The 19,223-nt window shown below is 41.0% G+C and overlaps 1 protein-coding gene, 1 long non-coding RNA gene and 3 other non-coding genes across 5 annotated transcripts, besides 2 other annotated features; all 5 read right to left on the reverse strand.

Moving 5' to 3' along the window:
• Window positions 1-11,898: 11,898 nt before the first annotated feature.
• Window positions 11,899-11,940: a mobile genetic element.
• A 34-nt stretch (window positions 11,941-11,974) lies between these two features.
• Window positions 11,975-12,697, reverse strand: lncRNA:CR44934 (long non-coding RNA:CR44934). The gene has a single exon (NR_125100.1). It is a non-coding gene; the product is annotated as a long non-coding RNA:CR44934 (long non-coding RNA).
• A 2,394-nt stretch (window positions 12,698-15,091) lies between these two features.
• Window positions 15,092-15,800: a mobile genetic element.
• A 294-nt stretch (window positions 15,801-16,094) lies between these two features.
• tRNA:Val-CAC-2-3 (transfer RNA:Valine-CAC 2-3) lies at window positions 16,095-16,167 on the reverse strand. Its single transcript has one exon. It is a non-coding gene; the product is annotated as a tRNA-Val (tRNA).
• A 325-nt stretch (window positions 16,168-16,492) lies between these two features.
• CG1142 (uncharacterized protein) lies at window positions 16,493-17,816 on the reverse strand. The gene is made up of 2 exons (NM_176415.3): window positions 17,296-17,816; window positions 16,493-16,882 (listed from the first exon to the last, which is right to left on the reverse strand). The coding sequence occupies exons 1-2, from the start codon at window positions 17,770-17,772 to the stop codon at window positions 16,514-16,516; spliced, it is 846 nt and encodes a 281-aa protein (NP_788592.1). The 5' UTR covers window positions 17,773-17,816; the 3' UTR covers window positions 16,493-16,513.
• scaRNA:MeU5-C46 (small Cajal body-specific RNA : MeU5-C46) lies at window positions 16,942-17,257 on the reverse strand. Its single transcript, NR_001999.1, has one exon. It is a non-coding gene; the product is annotated as a small cajal body-specific RNA : MeU5-C46 (small nucleolar RNA).
• Window positions 17,817-18,587: 771 nt separating the features above from the next.
• snRNA:7SKa (small nuclear RNA 7SK a) lies at window positions 18,588-19,031 on the reverse strand. Its single transcript, NR_002493.3, has one exon. It is a non-coding gene; the product is annotated as a small nuclear RNA 7SK a (small nuclear RNA).
• Between the last annotated feature and the right edge of the window lie 192 nt (window positions 19,032-19,223).

The following is a 19,223-nucleotide window of genomic DNA, read 5'->3' on the forward strand; positions in this document are numbered from 1 at the left end:
CTTATCGCACTTATTTTTCAAAGGATAACGCAATGCAATTGTAAACTGTTTCCAATTATTTTTCCCTCATCCGGTTGCACACCGCACACGGCGTTCTTATCGGGGCTCAATAAATTGCTGTCTCGACACGAAATGCACACCTGTGTTTTTGGACGAAAACGGAGGATCAGATAGCTGTCAGCCAACTGCGAGTTGCTTAACCTCTCCTCTCCACTCCGCCAGCCAGCCAACCCCATTTTTATTATTTTCTGCGCCCCAGGTTGGCTTTTTTAATCACTCCTCTGAAGTCCCGACGCGGCCAGACAGTTGGGTATACAAAATATGTCAACAGAGGCGACAGGCGGCAAAAAGAAGGCGAAACTCCGGAGCCACTGTTTGCTTAGACCTTTAGACACTGGCCAGACAATGGCCGGTCATGTCAGCGGCATTTCTGTCTGCCTGTCACGAGGATAGCACCCAAGTCCGCTGCGATTCGCCGGAATGTTCCAACGAATAAACGGATAAACCGCACTGACATCCCGCCAGGAAATTCAATGGCTTTGAATGAATCGAACAGCAATTATGGAAGGACTTGTGAGTGGTCAACAATTGCATTACGCAGTGGTTAGCTTTGAAAGCAAACCATTTTATGCAGATTGCTACGAAAATCATTGAAGATAAAGTCGAGATTATATGTTACGAGTGCACTGAACAAAAAATCAATCGAAATGCAGGAAGTTTAGTTGCCATCTTACCATCTCAAGCTTAATCAATTATGTCAACTTCTTACTTAAAAGAGCTAACCTAGATAATTTGTAATAATAGTAGAGTTTAAATTACTTTTTCTGAATTACTTATTTCCAGCAGTGCAGTTACATTTTCTTCGAGTGCGCGGATACATTCATCGAACCCCATTGACTCTTTTGGGCTCTTTGTGATGAAGCATGTGGATAGAGAACCGCACAAACCACAAGGGATTACTACATCAGAAGAAACCGCAAAAGGGGTTAATGCACTCTTTGCACATGGGACACAACAAGCCAAGTGGGCTTAGTGAGCATTCGAAGGTTGCCAAGGTCTCTGTCACATGTTCGCCATTTAATATTTATTAATGGTCAGCAGGGAAAACAAAAATGGGGAAAACCAAACCAAACCAAACCAAACCAAAATTGAATGCATCAGCGAGCCAGTTAATATTAAATTGCCGCATCAGTGAGCACAACAACAAAGAGATAAATTTGATTGAGCATCAATATATAGTCAGTGCGGAAAAACTATGCAGAGCTGGGCTCGGAGGCTGCCATTCCATCCAAACATCAAACGCTTCATAAACGCGCCGTCATAACCCAAAAAAGCATAAGGAAAAACTTATGGCTCCCCCGGGAGACACTTGAGTGACTACAAAAACAACAGGGAGTGGAAAACCGTACGAAACTATTTCTTTGCGCAGCGTTGTGGAAAATTAAAAACGCCAGGCCTAAGACTTAAGCAACCTCCTGCCTCCATCTTCTGCTTATTAATAACTGCGGCGAGGGCAAAATAGTTATTAGACTTAACGTACTTGAAATCTGGGTTACACCACCCATATCCATTGCAACATGGGGACGTTGAACCCGTCGTCTGGTATACAATAATCAGTGTGGCACTCCGCGCTCCTCAATCCGTTACACTCTCCTCTAATCAGCACTCACATTACGCATACGCCTGGTTGTCATAATTTCACATTATTGATTTATTAGGTCGCAATGTTTGCATAGCCGAATGTGAATGACAGGACGATAAGCGGACTGTTTTGGCCTGGTTTTTTGCATTAGCATAAATTACAGGCCGATTGACAACGCGGCGAATGCGTAATGCAGCAATAGGTAGGATAAATCTAACTGGGCTAAACCAGGAAATAAACAATATTTTGTACAAATTTAAATGCCTCAATTACTGTTTAGGTAAATTGATTATTAGTCGTTTGTGTTGTGCGTTATTAAGCCTTTAACTAAAAATCGAACACATATAATTAGTAGAAAATAAACTCAAATATTAATAGTAATAAAGTGGTTAAATAGCGTTATCTGTTATATAATATCTGTCATATATCCGTGACAAGTATACTTAGCAATGAAGACGTCATTTTCATGTACTTCATTTCATGAAATACGTCAAGGAATTATGTCAAAATCAAGGCTTAAATACCAATATAATAGATAGAAATTCTTTCTGTTATGAGCATATTAATAATGCTAATCCTTGCACTTATACCGCTTATCATTATTAATATTTTCCGCCCTTCAATTAATCCACTCAGCGGTGGAAAAGTTATTCCCCAATTAGAGTCGAAATTGCCATTATTCCGAGCAGCCAAGGCCTCAGCCTAGCGAGCCTTTATTAAAGTCGAAACCAAGGTAAAGTGGCACAAGAATGCAATTGTACTTAAAAGCGCAGCCCGAGTGGTGAGTGAAAATGGCGAATAATAAAGAAGGGGCGGCAAATGAGGGGGTGGAATCGCGGGAGGGTGTGAAGAAGAAAGAGTCGGAAAAGCCGCTGCGAACATCATTTATAAAAATGGCTCAGCATTTTGTGGGCGTGGCTGGGGGGCGAGGAGGGCCCAGCGCGAAACCAAAACGCATTCAGGCAAACAATTGCAATTGTAATTGAGCCGAGACTTCTCGAATCACTGTCTGTGTGGGTGTGGGTGTGGGTGTGGGGGTGTGTATCTGTGTGCGCCCGGGTATCCCAATGTGTGTGTGTGTGTGTGTGTGCGTGGGCCGAGTCTGTTTGCATTGTTATTTCTACGTCGGTGGGTCGGTTGGTCGTTTGTTCGGTCGCTTAGTGGCAATAAAAAGAATGCGCGTTCCATGGGGAAATTATGAAAGCGGATTCCTTTTGTTTAGAATCGTTTCTAGATTGCATGCAACCAAGCGGTACGAGCGCGTGTGTGTGAGTGTGGCAGCCAGATATTTGCCATTCCCGCTTATTGCTAATGCGACTGTTGCTGCGAACCTTCGCTATACGCTTTTAACCCCACGCCTCGCACCATTTGAGCCCGTTATATCTAATGCTGATTGCAGCATCGAATATTTATTAATTTCCATCCCGATTTCCAAATGGAACGGGCAGAGTAAACCGAAGAGTTTAGCTTCACTTCAGCAACGTTATGAGTTTTGACTTTACCCATTTTATTGAATTTTATTTACACACACTAAAAAAAATGTTTTATTCTATGTATCCCATATAGAAGCCAACCATTGCATCCGCTTATGTCACAAATTCCTACAAGTGCATTTCCAGCTAACTTTCTGCAGCAATTTTCAGGATCCTTGACAACTTCACAACTCAACTTACATGCCAAAGAGCTCCTTCCAAATGGGTCAAAATAAATTAAAAAAAGAAAATGTTTTGTGCTAGCATGTATGGCAATAACTATAATTAAGGCGATGCCTTCAGCGGTAAAAATTCCTTTCCAGCGATTTCCATCTTTCAATCACCAGAGCAGAGTTCAACTCATGGCTGCTCCCACAGCGAATTCAATGACTTTTGGGTCGCGAAAAGGAAAAGGGGAAAGGAAAATGAAAGATGCTCCCCCGAAGTGCCATACGAAAGTCAAATTTTTTATGATTGAGCAGCCAAGGAGCATGAAAACGCCATTTCCATAGCTGGCGTTTGAATGGCTTGCTATTTTGTATCATCATGCAATATGACCAGGGAACGCACTCCGACCTTATGCCAATTTCAGCGAGCTGCTGCTGATTTCATTTCCTCTTCAAGCGCGAATATTATTTGCATGCCAGTGCAGATGCGGATGCCAAGTATCTATCTATGTATAGCTGGGGTCATAGGGGAAATCGAAGTTTTATCAAGTGCATCAATTTGCATAGTACTTGCGATCCGACGGACAATGAACTATGATGACTGATTGATTAGGGTGCTTTGCAAGCGATAATGGTAATGTCCTGCAAGCCATGGAAAGCCTTTTCAAAGTTTTCTCGTGAAGTCAATGATTTGCCAGGTTCAATTAAATTCCAATTTCAATTGACTTGCCTTTCTGAGTGGCAAGAACAACAGCATTATAGCCGAAGATAACAATGCAACTTCAGGCGCTGAACAAAAACAAAGGACTTAAGATAAATATTTTCACGCGACGTTTTCACTGCTAATGAAATTTTGCTTTTGCTTTCAACTAAATTAGTATCTGTCTGTGCAGCAACGCCGGCAACAATGACAGAAAATAAAATTAAATAATGCAAGCACTTTTAGGTTAATTAAACTTGAATAGCAGCAAACCGGCTGGCAAACGGAGCGCCAAACTAAGCTCAAATAAAGTGAGAACGAGGATCCCAACACCCGGGCTAATGCCAACCGGCCAGGACTCCAGGCGTGTCCTTGTAATTGTTATTACAATACTTGTCCTTTTTCGGTGTTTTGTCTGGCCGTCTCGCACTGCACTTTCATATAATTGTGTGGCCCTCACACAGCCTTTTGTTGCCGAATGCATTTTAGACATTTTACCAGTACATGCCGAATACCCAGCAGAGTGCCATCCTGGAGGATCCACGAACCAAACTCCTTCTGGTGGCTTCTCTGGCCAAAAGCTGACAGAAATGGATTCGGGCAACGCTTGCCACTGCTTCCGGTTGTGTTTTGTTTTTGCCTGCAAATCTGCAAAAGTAAACAAAAGTGTTGCCAACTTGCCAGAGACAAATACAAACGGCAGAAAAAGGAGCACAACAAGGAATCCTCGTCCAACTCTGTATCTTTAGATGCGCTGGAAAAAACGATCAGAACAAGAAAGGTTGAATATTACAATAGTTTTATTAAATTAGAAATGGTATAAAAAGTATGCAGATATAATTTACTTTTGCTTTCTACTAAGATTCAATGCACAATGAAATAGCAACTTCAAGTGTGTGAGTTTTATTTTTCCAGCTATATAAATATATAGCATAGTATAGTAAAAAGTAAATATTTTTTGCAGTGCTTAGCTTGAGATTTGGTTTGAGTGCAACAACAAGTTCCGGATAAGGCTGCCTACCGGTTTCCTTGACTGTTATAATTGCCTGCGATTTCCACCTTTTCCCAAGCACTTTTCCACCTACAGCGGCTGTGCCAGGACTTTTGGCCGGCAGTGTCCTGCAACAAATGTAAGCAATGACATTGATGCTGCTTGGCCTTTTCTGAGAGAGAGAGAGAGAGAGACAGAGAGTGTGTGTTTCTGCTCTTGCTTTTGTTTCGCCATGCACATATTTATTTTGTATTCCCAAGTTTGTCGGTTGGGGAATTGTTATTATTTGTATTGTGATTGTTGGCAGCATGTCTATGCTATAAAGCAGCTGAAACAAAGCCAAAGTCCAGTCAACATTGTGGTCAGCAAATGGAAATGGTATGGATTACCGAGTGGTTGACGATGGATTCCTGCATAAGTAATAAATTAAGCAAAAATAAAGCCATTGAGATTACAATGTTTTCAATCTACTCGCGAAATCTATCATATATTGGATACGCTAACCATCAGCTGAGATATTAATTTTAAAGTTTGGGATATTTTGTAGTTAATTCATTTAGTTACATACTATTAAATAAATTAAATGCGCAGTTGAAACCCGCAATTCTTTGGTTAAGTTAAGTTTTAAGTTAACCTTACTAATGATAGGATGCTAACTCTCAAGGCTGCTTAAATTTATTACTTCTGCAATTTAATTACAATTATGTTTGCCTTGTCCGGCTGAAAGTTTATTGTGCTGTAGTTTGCGACTGGTGGATGTTACGAAAATGATGGTATGAAATCTGTCTATCGTATCTAACCGCCTGCAGTTGTTCAGTTGTCCAGTCGTCTCTGGCATCTTCCCCAACTCGGATATCGTCATAATGCCATTTGCAGCGCACACAATTGCTAATTGCTTTAAATGCATTTTAGCCGGAAGTGGATTTGCCCAAGCCTTTGGCATATGCACAGAAAGCCGGAGCCGAGCTGTGTGCCCTCTGCTATTTGTCCTGCGTATTATGTACTGCATATTGGCCGGCATTATCTGTGGCACTTCCTGACCTCCTTGGTTTCATTCAGCTTTATTTTATTGTATTGTGTTTTTTATTTATTTAAAGCTATTAGCCCGGCTTAGTACTTGCCTTGGCTTCAGCAGCACTTAGAGTGCAGGGCGTATGCGTAATGTGATTCACCAATAAGCCAGTTTCTCGGCATCGCAAACAACACAGGCCAGCAGAAAAGAAGCAGGAGCTTGTGCAAATATTTATTTTTGCTATTTACATGCACCACTCTACGGACCTTTCACCACGCTAGCTGGGGTATATAATTGAAATCTATAAGTTTATGATTGTTTTGTATGCAATTTCCATAAGCAATTAAATATGCATGCCGTTCAATTCATTGTTTGCCTATATTGTCTGCGCCATTGCCCTTTATCCCTGCCCCCCGTTTTTTCCCAACTCGTCGCCTCACCAGTTGCTGTTTGTTATGGCCGGGCTCTTTTGTACTGTGGCTTAATGAATTTTGTGGCCGGCATAAATAAGAAACAGACAGCAGCCATTATTTGTTCAGTACTTGCATTTGTCAATATTTATTGTGGATTGCAGCCATTCCAATCGAAAACCTTGTGAATATTTGTCCAGTTGAAATTGAATTAATTTTTAAGTTGCCTCAAAACTCATACATATGCATATCTATTGGGCAATGTAAATCGTATTATTTATTCCAAGTATAGGATTAATTTCAGCCAATAAAGTTACATTTTGGATACACAAAAAGACACACATAACACGAATATTTCATTTATATTTCATTTTGCTTAAATGGGCGAGAGGCTTAAATGGTATAAGTCTAATTACATATCAAATATTATAATAAACCTCTTAAAATCGAAATTATAAAATTTATTTTTAAATAGTTGACAGACTTCTCTTAAATTAAAATCTCTTCGAATTCCCTTGGCTGATGCAATTTCTTGGATTTACTTATCCATTAGCCCCCGAGCACAGAATTGAATTTATTTCGGCTAATAAAATTGATTGTGTTTTAAAACCCCCAGCTCCAAAGTGCGGAGGCCGCCCTAAAAGAATGTTACACTTTAAAAGTGAGGCTTAGTGCGAAGATCCGAGCTGTTTTGGTTTTCGGGTTTGAGTTGGCTGCTTATGCGTTGACATTTTTATGGGTATTTTATGTGAATCAAGTGAATATGGCGAAGACAAAGCTAAGCTCCTTTCCGAATCGATAAAAATGCAAATTAAACAGCACCAGTGTGTGTGTGTAAGTGGCATATAAACTTGCATATGTGCCACGGATATGGATATATACGAAGAGATATGGCGGGAAAAAGGGAGGCAAATGGCAGCTCGTTAAAAGGAGAGCCGGGCGAAATTCAAGTGCCGGAAAATGGCTTTTGTTTAGAAGGAAAACTCCGGGAGTGGCGCTCGCTATCTCTCTCGCTTGCATGCATATAAATATGAAAAATATTCAGAAAATGTCAAACGGAAACAAGTTTCCAAGTCAGACTGCATGATGGAGCACACATGTCCTGGCGGCCACAGGACTCCTAGCAAGCTAACACTCCTTCGACCAGTCGGGCGACAAATGAAAATTGCAGAAATGATCGGAAATGACCAATTTGAAATAAAAATGTAGCCAACTGTGAGCCAAAGACAGACAGGTTTGGACCATGTATATAGACAACAGTTATGCACAACAGTATAAAATTGTAAAAAGAGTAAGATTGCTACATTATTCAATAGAAATCATGTCAATGTCAATACAAAAACGGATAATTTATTTAGTAAGTTTTAACCTATGTGTGTATATTAAATACTGAAATCTTATAATTATCAAACAATCAACCAAAAACATAAATACTAATACTAATTAAATTAATTGATTTAGTTTTAGTTTAAGCAAACCATTACTTTCTAATGCTTTTGCGCTTTAAGAAAGTTAACTCCAGCTCTATTTTTTTGACAGCCACTGTGTTATCGTGCAAGTGTGTGTAAGCGGAAGTAGAGCACTTGACAGCCACCAATACCAACAAGTGGAAGACCAGAGCAGGAAGCTTACAATTTTGTACGGAAAACTGCAGTTACCAGGCTGCTTCCAAATCTGAATGTCAAATGCAGCAGCTCAGAGATCTGATCAGATATGACAAGATGACAAATTAGAAAATTTGTCAAAGAAGTTATCGCGATCTTTGGGCCTGGTTGGGATTCCACTTCCGATTTGAGAGTTCGTTGACCCTTGGGTTCGGGGCGGCACACACAGGCTCATAACTCACAGATGTCGTATTATGCATGAATTTAAAAACAATATCTTGAAAGCGCTCACGCATGTAAGGACTCCGGTTCTGCACTCATTCCACTCCTTAGCGGAGTAATAAATCAAGACGAAGGGCGGAAAGTGGAAAACCCTTTTCAACGATTTCTATGCAAAGTGCTGGCACAGGCAGAGTAATTCATCAAAAATAATATAACTAGACAGCAAATGAGAAAAAACGGAAAACAAAACGGCTAAGAAACATAGGGAATGGCTAGAATTGTACATGGCCGAATTGAGCTTCTATACTGCAAAATGATGGTGCGTCTTGCAATCAGTCCGTATGTGGGTGTAAATTCGTGTATGAGCCACATGGGAAAATCTGGCTTGAAGGCATCTTATCAAGTGTGCAAGAATAAACAAATTGGACTGCCCTCTGCTTTCCGTGATAGATGAATCGCTAACTGAACTTTGATAAAGTTTTCTGTACATGCCAAATAAAAAATGCTTTTGAAAAAGACCCTAAAAATAAACGTTTTAATTGAAGTGGAAAATTGGCTTAACTGCCTTTGTTGTCAAATTGTGAGCGTATTTTGGTTGGCTGCTGTATGAATTAAAAACCCCTCAAAGCTGGAAACAGTTCGACATTCTACGCAAATCCCCTGCCCCTTCGAGTTTCACCGTGTCACACTGCTCGACAAAAAAAAAAAGAAAGCGGACTGTGAGCAAATTTCGTTTGGTATTCTTTTGCAGCTGGGTCAGCACTCTGAAGCGCAGTCCGTGCTGACATTCTCCTTGTTTACTGGCTGGTCAAATGTGTCAACAACATTGCTGTGCAATTAGGAAGGTCCTCGAAAGGGTGCAGCAATTTGCTATGCGCTCCCTTTAAACACGGCTAAAACCAGGGGGATTCACTTTAAGCTGAAAATAAGAGCAGGAGAAACGGGAAAGCAATTAATAGTGGTACACATGTTGAACATTCATCTACATAGCATACCTACATCTGTTTTAGTTTTAGTTTTAGTTCTCGCTCAGGTTCCCTTTTTTGTGCTGTGTGTGTTTTATTAAGTTTTTAATTAATGTATGAGCAGTTTAAACTTGTAAGAGTGCTGTCATGATAAACTAAAACAATATTTCTCACTTGGGGGCCAACGACAACAGCTCCCCTGTCCCCAGTCCGATGTCCGTTCTCCGTTCTGAGTTTTCCGGTTGCCAGGAGAGCAACGCACCCCACAGGCAGTCAAATTGCCCAAAGGCAAGCTTTTCAAAATAAATGAAGTTACGACCAAAGGATGTTCGTGTCTGTGTGTTCCTGTGGATGTGCCATTAAAATATTTGCATCTCATTATTTAGTTTTGGGATATTCGTGTGTCGGCCACTTTCGAGCGTACCCTCTAAATATATAGATATAGAATTCCAACTATATATCTTTTGGTTATATTATGGTAATTGACCTTTGCCAATTTCTTACGCATATGGCACACACTCCTTTTTATTTTGCTTTCCTTTGTGGGCAGACTTTTGTTTCGATTCATTTCTGTGTGCCCTGGCTCTATCTTATCAGCCAAATTGAATTTGTGGTCGGCACCCAATGAGTGTGCTAAACCATTTGGCAAACAGACATCAAGAGGCTTACACACACACAAACACTAACTGCACTGGGAAAAATCAGCAGTTCTATAATAATACTTCTTAAGCAAGTTTAATAAAGCCCAGCAATCTGGCTACAACCTACATTAATTATTTACCAAACTTTTTGTTTGTATTAATTTAAGAAAATAGGCTGGGATTGTTTTTTTTTTCATCTGTATTCGAGTGCCAGTCATTTTTCAGAGTCTTGCAATCTGCTTCGGTTGAGCTTGTGAATGTGTGAGGTGGTGCGTGTGTGTGTGTCTAATCCTTTATGCATTTGGTATCCCAGACGTGGACTGACCCCATTTGCGAAATTCTCTACGCCATCTATCAACACATACCCACAAAGATACGCACACAATGCACAGGAAATTCACACGACATGGTCAAAAACTTTGCACAATTAAAGTTTAAGTGTTGCACAAACTTGTGTCATGTGCTTAGGAGCCAGGGAAAGGGTGGGAAATGGTGGGAAATGGGGGGAAATCGCAACGATGGATGCATAAATTTAATTTTGTTATTATAGACTTTGCCAACGAATCCCAAAGCTGCACAGTGGGGAAGAGTATCTTATGTTTAAAATGAGTACGTTTACATAAAGTATTTGATTTCACTTTGCTTGCTGTTGACACAAAGCAGTATTAGAAGGTATATAGTACAAATATCGTTATTATAATTAATATGGAAATAGGCAAAACAAAGAGGTGTATTATAACCATTCGATTAGAATGAGGAGAAAGGAAGCATTTTAGTGAATCCTTTTTTTTTCCAAATTGCCCAAGAGTGTTTGCCCATTGTGGGTGCGGGTGTGTGTTTTGGGGAGAAGAAATAACACCTTTCGGAAAGTTGCAAATGCAGTAACAAAGTGTAATTAAAAAGTTTGACTACGCTTGCAAAAATAATGGAATCGATTATGAGCCACGCCCAGAATGGTCGCCCCCGCACTTTCGCATCCTGCCGCACTCAATGGAATTAAAAGGATATTTTTCGCCTTTGACTCCCTGCTGCCGACTGCCAATTGCATTCCAACGTCCTTCCCCGTCGAACCATTGTTTTCGTCTGTCAAATGCAGACACTTCGCTTTTGGTATTCATGGCTCGAGTAGCTGCAACAACCGAGCGGCAAACTCTTGCAGAAACTGTCAATAAGAGCATTTTTATGCATTCATTTCTTTCGCATTTCTGCAATCAGTTGAAAAATTGCAAAAACTACAGCGAGCGCATTGAGAATGAAAAGTTTGAGAAATGTTAATGCATTTGCTTTCTCCGAAAAGTCCGAGTCAAGGGAACCTCATTAAACGCTCTGAATCGCAAGGGTTCGCATAAAATTTGTTTAACGACATCCTCGGTTTAATTAGATGAAGGTCCATTTAATCAGAGCGTATTATCCGATATTACTTAACCACTCTTAACCACTTTATGCAAACAATTAATTGTAATGGATAGCGCGACTGGCCATTCGTCTGTCGCCGTTAATTAAGCACAGCAAATGCGACGTTTTTATTTTTTAATACTTAAAAGAGTCCGACCTGTTATTGATTTAAGGGTAAACGTATATTTAAATTTGCATAAACTGTTATTAATAAGGCAGATTAAGCCGGCAATGGTTTGCGTTGAAATCGAATCGAAGGATAAAGAGATAAAATTTGTCGCTTTTTGCGCTTCTTACACTTTGTATATGCACATTATTGGGTTATGCACCTTGCTGATATTTTTATTTCCCACGCATTTGTTATGCTTTTTAATGTATTTTTAATCCGATATAATTAATACGGCCCCAATAACGTTGCCTATCGTATATTAATTACATTATTTCGTAGAAATATTAACACGAGCCCGCAAAGTCATAAATAAATCTACGAAAACAACGAATGAAAAATAATACGTTCGCCGCCGAAGCTCGTAAATAATATATAACGGGCGCTTCTTAAAATAAAAACAAACTCGAATAATTTAATAATGGCAAAAATGCGAATGGCGACCGCAAAATGGCTTAAGTCGCCGCCGGAATGAACAAATGATGTGTGAAAAATTAATGGAAAAGATATCCTCGACTATCAGATACACGTTACTCAGCAAGTGAGAGTGTGAGGAATGAGATTTAATAATAATTTAAATTGCTTAAAACATTTATTTGCCTTTTTTAATTCTCAATGCAGATCAAACACTATGGCAGGTGTATAAAAATTACAGAATTATCATACGGAAGATTTAATCCGCAAGAAGAATGAGCAGCTTAATATGGAAAAAAGACCAGAAATCAGGCCTTTATTGTGTGTGGGTGTGTGTGTGCTCCATTGAGTTGTTCACACATGGATTTGCCTTTCATCGTCAATTTAAAAACAATTTTCATGTTTGTGCCATCGTTTTGTCAGCGTTTTAAGTGTGCAAGTGTGGGTGGGTTCAGATGATCCACAAACACACACGCACCAGCCACACCATACCACCACTCATCTGTCTGTCCGTGTGGGAGATTGTAGGCTGTTTGTTGTGGTCAGCTGTGCTGAAAAGCTGGAAAATGAATCCTGAGGTTTCCTCGGTCACCGGAATGTTGTTATAGCACTCACACTTCAGGGCCAGAGAAGTTGCTCATACGCCAGGTAATCCCACATCTTTTTTGTAGCCCGCTTATGCCGGCTGCTCTAATCCAAAGCAAACACCTGCGTCATAAACTTTAAGCCCGACAAAGTTTCGGGCCAACAACCGAATTGGAATCATTGGAGCGTTCTTACGGTTTGCCGTGTAAGAGTTTGGCCAAAAAGAAAACTTTTCGATTTGTCAAATGGTATTTAGGGATATCCTTGGTTAGTCGGAAAGTTTAAAGAGTTCGTTTGTGCATTTGTTTATGATAACTTGTACCTGACATTTACTGCTCAGTTAACGAGCGCTGCTAAAATGTTGGCTCTACTTTAAAAATTATAAATGAAAATGTACAAAAAGTGTAGAAGAAGTATGTTTTGGTATCATATAATCATTAATTTATCAAATCCCGGCTTTATGGCTAACACTTTAACGAATTTTTATCCGCGTGGCAACAACTAATGCGGCGTTTCTCCATCATCTTTATCAAGTCGTTATTAGAGTTATTATCATTAATTTATTAAATCCCCCGAACATGGCGCGACATGACAGTCACAATTCAAACAGATACATTTCACCCCGACTAAACCGAATTTAATGTGCTGTTTCAGAAAATCTTTTAGTAGCAGCGGAGGAGCAGCGCAATGCTGTTGACACTCGTTTCGGAGGGAAGACTTCATCTTCGCAGCTTAGTTGCGGACAAATTCCGAGTCTTGGTCACGCTCCCCCACCCCGTCGACAACATTTAGCTGGTTATTGTTTTAACATTTGCCCCCATCCGCACCCGCACCCGCACCCGCATCCCCATACCCATACCCGTACCCGAATCCGAACCCGGACCGCAAATGTGCGTCTGAGCTGCTCTTATCTTATCGTTATTAACGTTCATTTTATTGTCATGCTGCTCGGCTCGGTGGCAATGGCAATGGCATTGGCAATAGCAATGGCAGCTTTTGTCTGCTAGTTGCCATCAGTTGGCCGGGCATTTCAACAGTCCTTTTATTGTGTCATTATTGTCATTTACTCCGCTTTTCCGCTACTCTTGATCATCGCCGCGCTGTGCGGCCTGCATTATTTTGGTTATTTGTGAGTTTCCCTCCAAACGACCTGGTTTCAGTACATTATGCCCGCGCTTCTCTTTGATTCGCCGATGACATGCGTCACTGCTACACTGTCACAAAATTGCAAAACCATAAATACCATACACAACTTTTTCAATTTTAAATAAATACTTCAAATATCATTCATCCGGAGAACCTACATAAGTACTTTATATAATCAAATTTTAATTTTAAGTTAAGTGAATTATATTCTTCCTCTGTGCATCTGAGAATTCTTTAGATGGCCACCCAGTGTGCGTACTTCGGCATCATTAATGTGATTAACGTTGGCACAAAAGTCGCTTTGATTTGGACGCTGAAAAGACCGAGCGATTCGTAATTTTCTTGTGCTTCATAAAGAGCATTTTATACATTTGTCCAACCGTTATGTTTGCTGACCCATAAATACAGATTGGCCGACTTGCGGCCGAAACTCCGTCAAGAGCAAAAGGATAAATAAGGCAGGCCGCTCATAAATTGATTTCGATATCAATTGCTGAACTTTGACTTTTAATTAAAGGCTGTGCCGCGTGCTCACAAATAAAAGCAAACTTTTCATATGTGTGTACGTTCACAAGGGAAAATGCATGCAAGTTACCAATTTGGCGTTAAAATTCATACAAACATGAAAGGCCGTGGAAAATGCATACATTTGCGCTATAAAGAATGCTTTTCCGAGGGGAAAACTCGGACGGTGGTCGCTGTGTTAAAAATGCGAATTAAAAAATGCCAAATGAACGGGAACTGGGCGCAGCAGGAAAAGTTAAAACGCGACTCCGGGACGGGCTGAAATTATAAATCAATTTAACGTTGCCAAACAAGGAGGCCGGACAAAAGTGCGAGCCTCGAGCCGCATAGTAAGTAAATGTGCGGCGGTGGCGGTGGCAAAGTTTTCCATTTTCCATTTTCCATTTCACAAGCAGCGCCAGCAAAAATTGTATAAATTGCCAACTCAAACGGAAACGCAATGACACCGGACGCCATTGACCACCGCCGACCCCGTGGCCCGTGATCCCGCTCGAGAACCTCCGTCCGGATGGCGGATTACGGGTTTCGGGTTACAGGCTACGGGATACTGGTAACGGTTAACGGGTTATGACTTTCAGGGTGCGGGTCTCTCCGGGATTTGGTGGACGCATGCGCGGCTCGTCATCCGGCCCTTCCGCGCTGCCACGGATGTACACGCTTTAATCCGTAAACCACAAACGACGGCATCAGATACAGATACTCCAACTGGGGTTCGGGACATTCCCGATTCAAGCCACTGGCCCGCTGCATTTTAAGTCAAGCAGTTGAACAACTGTTTGTAATTGCAGCTTCGCCGACACTGTGGTAATGGCCCTTTGGGGCCGACTTGGGGTTGCCGTCCCGTCCGCCGGAATCTCTCACAGTTGAATGCTGCAAAAAGTCCTTGCAACCGGATGTTGTGCAATAAAAATGCAAAGTGCGCCAAAGTTGCCGTCCAATAGCAGCCAGCTGATACAGTAAATAAATGTAAATTAATGTTGTTTCTGGTGCACCACGAGGCATTACAAGTTTCGTGAAGGGGGGCTGTTTTTTTTTTTTTTTTTATAATTAAATTTATTTTTTAAGGCATACGGGGAAATCTTGGAGCCCCTTTGGGTCCTTCTTTTCTATTATTTCTGCCCATTTGGGCGCGCCGGCTAACTACAGTTAGCTTTTTCTAGTTTACAATAATAATACAGTACATAACAAACACATATAACAAATAGGTTTTTTGATAAGCGTCAGCCTCTGCTGACCCTTGTCAAAGGAGATCGGGTAATGAGATCCCTCGGTTGCCTTCTGTTGAGCCTCCTTGGTGGGCGAGATCTGTTAAGAGCGCTGGCCAGCCGATTTCTGTGGCGCTCCAGCCTGTCATGGTACCTGCTCGAGTGCTGGTTTATCTCGTCAAATACCGTTGCGAGTTTCAGGTCTCTGTGCAGGGTGGTGTTTCGCACAAACCACTCGCAGCCGGTGATGAGTCTTGCTACCTTATTTTGAATAGCCTGGATCCTTTTTATTTGGCTGTCGCATGCCAAGCCCGAGATTTGGCATCCATACTTCCAGTTTGGTGCTAATATCTGTTTGTAAATTGTCAGCTTGTTGGATAGCGACAATTTACTGCGCGAACAAAGTAGCCAGTAGTGCTTCGCCAACTTAGCACGTAGGCGTGTTCTGATGTCAGTCACATGCTTGGGAAATGTGAGTCTGCGATCCAGAAGCACTCCAAGGTACCTTGCTGCGTTCGGCTGTGGTACGGGGGCTTCCAATAAAACCCTGTCTTTTAGTGGATTTGGCAAATAAAATTTTAAAAAGTTGGTTTTTGTACGTTGTAATGGGTGCATTTTCACCAAGGGATGCCGGTGCGCCGATTTTGGGTTATTAAGAGATGATGCCTGAAAGTATACCTTAATTCACCACTTTTCAACATTTACTTCTTGACCAGCTTTATATGAAATTTATCGATCTGTTCTTCTACTTTGAAATCATAAATTTAAGTTAAACGAAATTAAAACACAGTCATTAAAAAATATATATAAAAATTGTTATAAAAAATCTTTCTGTTCCCGCCCGGGTTCGAACCGGGGACCTTGTGCGTGTGAAGCACACGTGATAACCGCTACACTACGGAAACTAGATGGAAGACATGATTCAAAGATTGGTTATAAAATTAAAAAGAAACTTTCCTCGTTCACTTATAACAATTTAGAATAAAGTTATCAATTTAGTTTGTCAAAAATATTGTTAATACACACAATATAAAGAATCTTACTGAGGAATATGATTTTTAAATATTTGGCCAAAGGAAGAGAACATAAAATAAACTCCTCTATTTCGCAGAAAGGTACTAACCATACGGATCTTGCGATACTCCACGATCTCTGGAGTGACTACTTTCTGACTTGACTATTTACCCCATCATTATTTAAGTTCAAATAAAATATAGAGACGAGTAAGTTAGGTTTTAAAATATTTTATATTTATTTATTTTTCTTAAGTTTTTTCATTTTCTTCAAGTTTTTCCGATAGGCGTATTTGTCTGTGCGCTTAATAACCTCGTTGAACTTCCTCTTGTTGAACTTCTGGAAGCTCTCGTCTTCTAACAACTCATTTACCAGCGACTGCTTCTTCTTGGACTTCTTTTCTTGGTAGTGATCCAAATGCGAAGGTAGCACAGTACCGATTTGGAAAAATTTGGGCAGACTCTTAAGGTCGTTCTTCTTGTAGAATTGCTTAGGGTTCAGAACCGATCGCATCTGAACTATTTTCAGTTCGTTTCGCATCTCGTCGGTGATCTCTGTGGCGGGCAGATTAAACCATCCCTTGCCCTTGGTCTTTGAGCGTTCAGCCTGAAAAAAGGAAGGCGATTAAAAATAAAAGCAAGGTAGGGTCTGAAATTTCCAATATGTTGCGCTCAGATTACTAAAGACGTCGTCACCATGACAAACAGCTTAGACCTAACTGGCTCCTGGGTCGACAAAAGCGCGTGTTTCATTTCCATTTGGGTGTTCTGTAAACCAGAGACTAAACTATCTGTCTAGGACTCAATGACAGATAATAGTCTTGATCCCTGGCTGTTGGTGTCCCGCTGGCCTTACGGCCACTGCAAATTCTGGAGTGCAGCAGCAAAGATTACAACGGATGAAACTAGATTTGCTAGAGTCTGAGCCTTAGGTCTTGTCGCCAATGCGCAAACTCCGATGTCGAATATTTCATCATGGGCAAAAGGGCTGTTTGTACGAACAAATCGCTTCACACTCACTCTGTTGATGATGGGTTGCTGCCTCTTTCCCACGGTGGGCAGTGCATGCGCCTGTTCTAGTCCTGGATTCAAGGCCTGTTTCGTCCTCTTCATATTACTTTCCAGGTTTTCCTGCCGCAGGTCCAGATGCGGAGCATCGTGGTTCAGTTCTGTTACCCGCTTCCGGGGCACTACTTTCGGTTTGCTGGAGTTCTCCACTGCACTCTCGACCTTTTCGCAGAGGTCCTCCAGCTGCTTGGCAACCTTGGATACCGGCTTCTTTCGGTCAGGCAGGGAATTCACGACATCGAGCACTTCCTTGGAGTTCAACTTTAGGCCAAAGAGCTCCACTGCGCCCTCATTTTGTTCCTCGTCCTCCTCGCTGTGCGCGTCACTTTCTGTCAGGAGCAGCTCTTTGTTGTACACAATCTTCTTTTGCTGCTGCTCGCCATTGAATTCCTGGCGTCCTGTTGTGTCTACCAGAAAAATAGAATCCATTTTGTGCGGCAACCACGCTTGTTTATAACATACAAACAGTGTGACCGTGTAGTAGTAGCACACACACTCACAGGTCGACTGTCAAAAATATACTAAATGCACTGCATGTAATTTGGAAAATACTAGCTCTTGGCAAGGGCATTCCTGAACATTTATTACTTAAATTACTTTTAGTTTAAAAAAATTTGTGTTCTAATTTAATTTTTCTGACAAGTACATTTGATCTAAAGGTTTAAATTCAAAAATTCACAACCGACTTACAACCTAATGGAATACCCCCAATTTTTATTTTTTCTTTGTTAAGGTATAACAATTAGTTGCTTAAGCAATTTTGAACGTACAATTAAGTAAACCTCCACATAAAACATCAGTTCCGAGTGCGAGGACCGATAACTTCGTGCTTGGTGGACCTAATAGCTGAATACTGCCTAAATGTGCCAATGCTTCTAAATTGCTTGGTAATAGTCGTCATATTGCAATGCTCATGGAAAAGAGATTATTGAGTATAAGTAGAAATACATATTTAGTTTTTGGAAGGAAACTTTATTCATGAAATCGATATGCATTAAAAATCTCAAAACTTAAAAACTAGTAGAAATACTCTTCGAAATCCGTAATGCTACACATGCCCGTATATTAGTATCAAGATACCGTTTGCCTGTTACGAGCAAAAATGCATTTGGGGTTCTATTTTTGAGAGTTCTAGTTTCACTGTAAAAAAAGAAATTGTTACTTTCAAATAATAAGTTGTATAAATATGCATTTTAATAACAAAATAAATAATAAATAAATATTGGAACGTAGTTCGCTGCAGCAAAAGAATGGGCAAATTGCTCGGCAATGCCGCGTACATGGAAGTGTTCTGAACAGCAAATTTGTTACGAAAATCCGAAGCTAAGCTACTAAGTTACTTAACCAACAAATTTTGAAAGTGGCTGACTCGGGCAACTGTCGCCGGCTTCAGCACCGGACCGCCGCCCGTCCCCGCCCAATACGGCTTCCGGTCGAGACCAGAATCCGCGGGGTGGTGGGGGCGACGGATCGGGGGTGCATGACCGTGCGTCGACCGCCGGATAACCCGTCGTCATCCAGTGGAAGGCAGCGGAAAGCCGATCCGAACGAGGAGCCACGGCAACGCCAGGCAGAATTACTGGGAAACACAAAGGTGTGACGGAGGGTCGGCTCTGAACAGATCTGATAAGCAGATGCAGTTACCTGAATATCGATCAATGTACAGAACAATCACAGAATACACTTCCGAAGTAACGGGAAGCAGATATCGTATTTATACGAGTATTTGACCAAATAAGCACTTGGGAATTACAAGCTGGCAGTCGGGCAAACGTGCTGTATGGCAAACCAAATCGGGGTGGGTTTTGCCATTGCTTATGCATACCCGTGTATGAACGTTGCTTTAAAAGCCTGTGAAATCAAAAGTATAGTTTCTATGT

This window comes from Drosophila melanogaster, chromosome 3R (genome assembly GCF_000001215.4).
Source record: "Drosophila melanogaster chromosome 3R".
Taxonomy (NCBI): domain Eukaryota; kingdom Metazoa; phylum Arthropoda; class Insecta; order Diptera; family Drosophilidae; genus Drosophila; species Drosophila melanogaster.